At 49.8% G+C, this 4,058-nt stretch overlaps 1 protein-coding gene across 1 annotated transcript in view; it reads left to right on the top strand.

Annotated features, from left to right (window-relative positions):
* LOC107300738 (GATOR complex protein DEPDC5-like) overlaps positions 1–3,951 on the top strand; it is a gene marked incomplete at both ends in the record, with an annotated part of 19,081 nt that extends 15,130 nt beyond the window's left edge. The window contains 4 exons of the mRNA XM_015830038.1: positions 1,847–1,920; positions 2,239–2,308; positions 2,813–2,849; positions 3,831–3,951. Of these exons, the coding sequence (XP_015685524.1) occupies positions 1,847–1,920; positions 2,239–2,308; positions 2,813–2,849; positions 3,831–3,951 (302 nt within the window). The remainder of the gene's footprint in view (positions 1–1,846; positions 1,921–2,238; positions 2,309–2,812; positions 2,850–3,830) is intronic.
* Between the last annotated feature and the right edge of the window lie 107 nt (positions 3,952–4,058).

The raw sequence follows: 4,058 nt of genomic DNA on the forward strand, positions 1-4,058 counted from the left end.
ATCAACAGGCCCACTTGCACCCCTTGCCCCCACTTCACAAGGAGGGACTCAACACCGTCTATCTGAGGCACAGTGGTCTCCCTTGGACACATACTCTCCCTTATAATGACCGCCACCCCCCCGCCCCTACCCCGGGCCCTCGGCTGATGGAATGCTTGGAAACCTGGTGGGCATAGATCAACAAGGGGAACTCCCCCTTGTTGATCTATGCCCACCAGGTTTCCAAGCATTCCATCCCCCATGTAGAGAGCATTGCAATAGTCCAGGCGGGAAACAACAAGGGCTTGAGTGACTGTGCGTAGGGCGTCCCGATCCAGAAAGGGGCGCAACTGGCGTATCAGGCGAACCTGATGAAAAGCCCCCCTGGCCACGGCCGTCACATGATCGTCTAAAGACAGCCGAGCATCCAGGAGGACGCCCAGGTTGCGAGCCCTCTCCGCGGGAGCTAATGACTCGCCCCCGATAGCCAGAGATGGAACCAACTGGCTATGACGTGACGCCGGAAACCACAACCACTCGGTCTTGGACGGGTTGAGATGAAGCCTGTTCCTCCCCATCCAGACTCGCACGGCCTCCAGGCAGCGGGACATCACTTTCGCGGCATCGTTGGGGTGGTCCGGGGTGATGTACAGCTGGGAGGTCTTCTAGTCCAGCCCCCTGCTCAAATAGGAGAACCTATACCATCTCAGACAAGTGACTGTCTACCCTCTTCTTAAAAACCTCCAGGGTGTTGCCTACTCCTGCCAGTTTGGTGTCATCTGCAAATCTCATGAGTTCCCCTTCAATTCTCTCATCTAAGTCATTGATGAAAATATTGAAGAGTCCTGGGTCTAAGACGGAACCTTGTGGTACCCACTGCTTACTTCTCTCCATGTGAATGTAGTGCCATTGAGGACTACTCTTTGGGTATGGTTTGCCAGCCAGCTCCAGATCCATCTGGTGGTGATGTTGTCTATTCCACCTTTTTCTAGCTTACCAAGGAGTAGGTTGGGGTCTACTTTACCAAATGCCTTACTGAAATCTAAGTGTACTACGTCCACAGCATTTCGCTGGTCTACTAGTTTAGTGACTTTATTGGAGAATGAGATAAGATTGGTTTGATATGATCTGTTTTTGATAAAGCTGTGCTGGCTACTAGTTATAACTTTATTTGCTTCAAGTTGTTCGTAGATCTGTTTTTTGATTATCTTTTCCAGGATCTTCCCAGGTATTGATGTTAGACTGATTGGTCTGTAGTTTCTGGGTCTGTTTTTTTTCCTTTCTTGAAGTTTTTTTCCTTTGGTTTTCTTCTATTGCTGTTGCTTCTGTAGGTTTTCTTCTTCCTTACCGAATAAATTGGTTAAGGAGGGAAAGGAAACAGGAACTCGAAAGTCTTCTGGGTTGGTGGTCTTGTTGGACACCCTGCCCCCTCCATCTGAAGGCAGGTGCTATTTGGTGGAGGGCTCAGTATCAGAGGGAAGGGAAAGACAAGACTGGCCAGGAGACAGGAAAAAGGAGCTGCAGAGAAAGACTCGAGTCCTCGGTGCTTACAGCTCCATCTTCCTCACTGGCAGAAGCCTGCTTGTTTTCAGTTTACTTCTGAGCACCTAACATTGAGGACTAGGAACAGTCTTCTTTTAAACCTGGGTAGGCCATCTCAAGCCCTTTTTGTCCATCGCCTCTCAGCCTCAGCTGGCACTAACACAACTGGGACCATTGTAGTCCAACAGTATTCAGTATTCCAAGGATCAGAGGTTGCTTGGGCGAAGTGTCTCTGGATTAATGCCTTGCCCACAGAAGCATCTCTTTTGGTTCTCCAGACACCTCACAGCTGTCTGACTCCTGGTTTCTCCTTCTCACCTCTTAGCTACACAATCGCTGCAGTTCTGGGGATCCACGCTTGGGAGATGACTACAATATACCCCACTGGATCAACCACAGGTGCGCGTCTGTAATCCAGACTGATAGGAGCAGGCAGTGTCCATGTGGGGCTATCTCCCCATTGCAGCTTTGGTTTTGGAAGACAGGCCTACCCCCCTGACTTTCCCAAGGCCTGCAAACACCCCTGGCTTGGTGGTTTGCGTTATCGCTTTTCTGCTTAAGATGCAGAAAGTGGGTTTGGGAGGAAGCAAAAATGCTAATGCATCTTTTGTTTTGGATCAGTTATTTTTTCCCTTTTCCAGAAAAAGATGCTGCTTCAGGTATTTTCCCCAACCTGTGCTTTTGCCTCATCTTTCTGCCCCCCCCCTCTCTTTATAGTTTCTACACTTCCAAAAGCCAACTTCAGTGTAACAGTTTCACCCCACGGATCAAGCTGGCAGCTCGGAAGGTAAGTGGACTGGCCTAACTGTGGAGTGCAGCCCTAGCGGTGCAGATGCACCAGCTCAGATTTGCAACCACAGGAATAATCACCACTAGCTATTTTTAAGGACAGACATTACAATGATTGAAGGAAAAAAACAAATTAAAAATTCTCCCTCCAGAGCAGGCCCGCACAACTCCTAGAGAGGAAGGACTCGATCAATACGTGAAAAATAATTGTGACCCACAAATAATGGTTGTGCCGGTTGGCTTTGGGCAGCTAAAGATCTGGCAGCAGCTAGGGAGCTGGCAGTGTTCCCCGAAGCCTGGTGGTGTCAGGGGTGCCCAGGAGCCCGTCTTGGGGGGCAGAAGTGGCTGGGATCTTTCTTGGCAGCAGCAAATTGTGGTGGCAACAGATTGGTTATTTCAGATAATTCCGCAGGAGGCTGCTTGGTGGGCCACGTTGTGTAGGTCTGCTCTAGAATTTGTAAAGACTCATTTCAGTTTTTCTTTTTTGCATGTTGAATTTCAGCCACAGAGTGAAAAAGCCAAAAGTAGCAGGGAATCTTGTGAGTAACTCTCCTACATTATTGCATTGTTCTTTTGTAAAGATGAGAGTTTTATGTCCGGCGCTTCCACTGTGCAGCTGGCAAGTTCATGATGAAACAGGAGGGATTTTTTTCCCATTAACTCCAAATCCCCCTCCCTGTTTCCTTTTCTCCCCACCCCTGTGTTTCCCCTCTGGTCTTGCTTCCCTTCCCTTCTCCCCCCTTCCCTTCTCCCTCTGTCTCTTTCCTGTTTCCCCCCTCCCTCTCTTTTCTCTATGGAAGAGAAAGCAGTGGTGGTATTTCCCTTTGTAACTAGCCCTTCTACTGCACCAGCAATTTTCTGTATTCATGGCTTTGAAAAGAACCCTAAATAGACTCAGAAAAAGTGCCTCCATTCTGTGCTACACACCGTAGCTGCTCTGAAGGAAAATGACTCGCCCTGTGGACGGCCAGTACATTTTACAAATAAATAAAATAAAACAGGCATGTCAAAGATTAGTGCAGGGAGGACAGCTTAAGCCCTACTCCACGCCTTGAGCCCCCCCCACCGGAGTGTTCCAGCTTCTCACCATCCAAACAACAGCACATTTTTCAGGCAAATGAAGTGATATAATATAGATGCAAATTGTGTCCAGCCTGGCGCTGCAGGCCATTGGTGGACCAGAGTGCCAGCACAGCCTGACAGGCCTGGGGTGAGAAAGCATCATAGAGCTGCCAAGAACTGCAGCCAAAGAGAGACTCTGAGGGACTCTCACAGTCTCAGCCCTGCGGAGGCTTTCCCAGGATCCCCTCGTGGGTTTTGCCTCTGCAGTGCTGGCCTTTGTAGGCAAGGAATCCAGTCAGGCAGAGGACAGGTGGAGAAGGTGGAGTCTTAACCCTCTGCTGATCAGTTGGGCCACACGGTTTAAGTTGGCAAAGTGGTTTCAGGGCGTGCTTGCCCACAGCCTGGGACCCAGCTGTTAGAAGGCCCTCCAGTCACGGGCTGGTCTGCTTGTGTTCCAGCCTTGGGTGCTCCTAAGGAGACCGAGAATGCGCTTCCCATTCAAGTGGACTATGACGCCTACGATGCCCAGGTTTTCCATCTGCCCGGCCCCTCCAGAGTCCCACGTTACACCACCTTTAGGTAAGCAAGCCTGTGGCCAAGCTTAGGGGATTGCACTGGGGAAGAGAGAGGCAGAGCTTTATATTTGGGTACAAGGAATTAAAAACACTGTGTAAGATAGGAGAGTC

This window comes from Protobothrops mucrosquamatus, unplaced genomic scaffold (genome assembly GCF_001527695.2).
Source record: "Protobothrops mucrosquamatus isolate PMUCROS unplaced genomic scaffold, P.Mucros_1.0 scaffold8232, whole genome shotgun sequence".
Lineage (NCBI taxonomy): Eukaryota > Metazoa > Chordata > Lepidosauria > Squamata > Viperidae > Protobothrops > Protobothrops mucrosquamatus.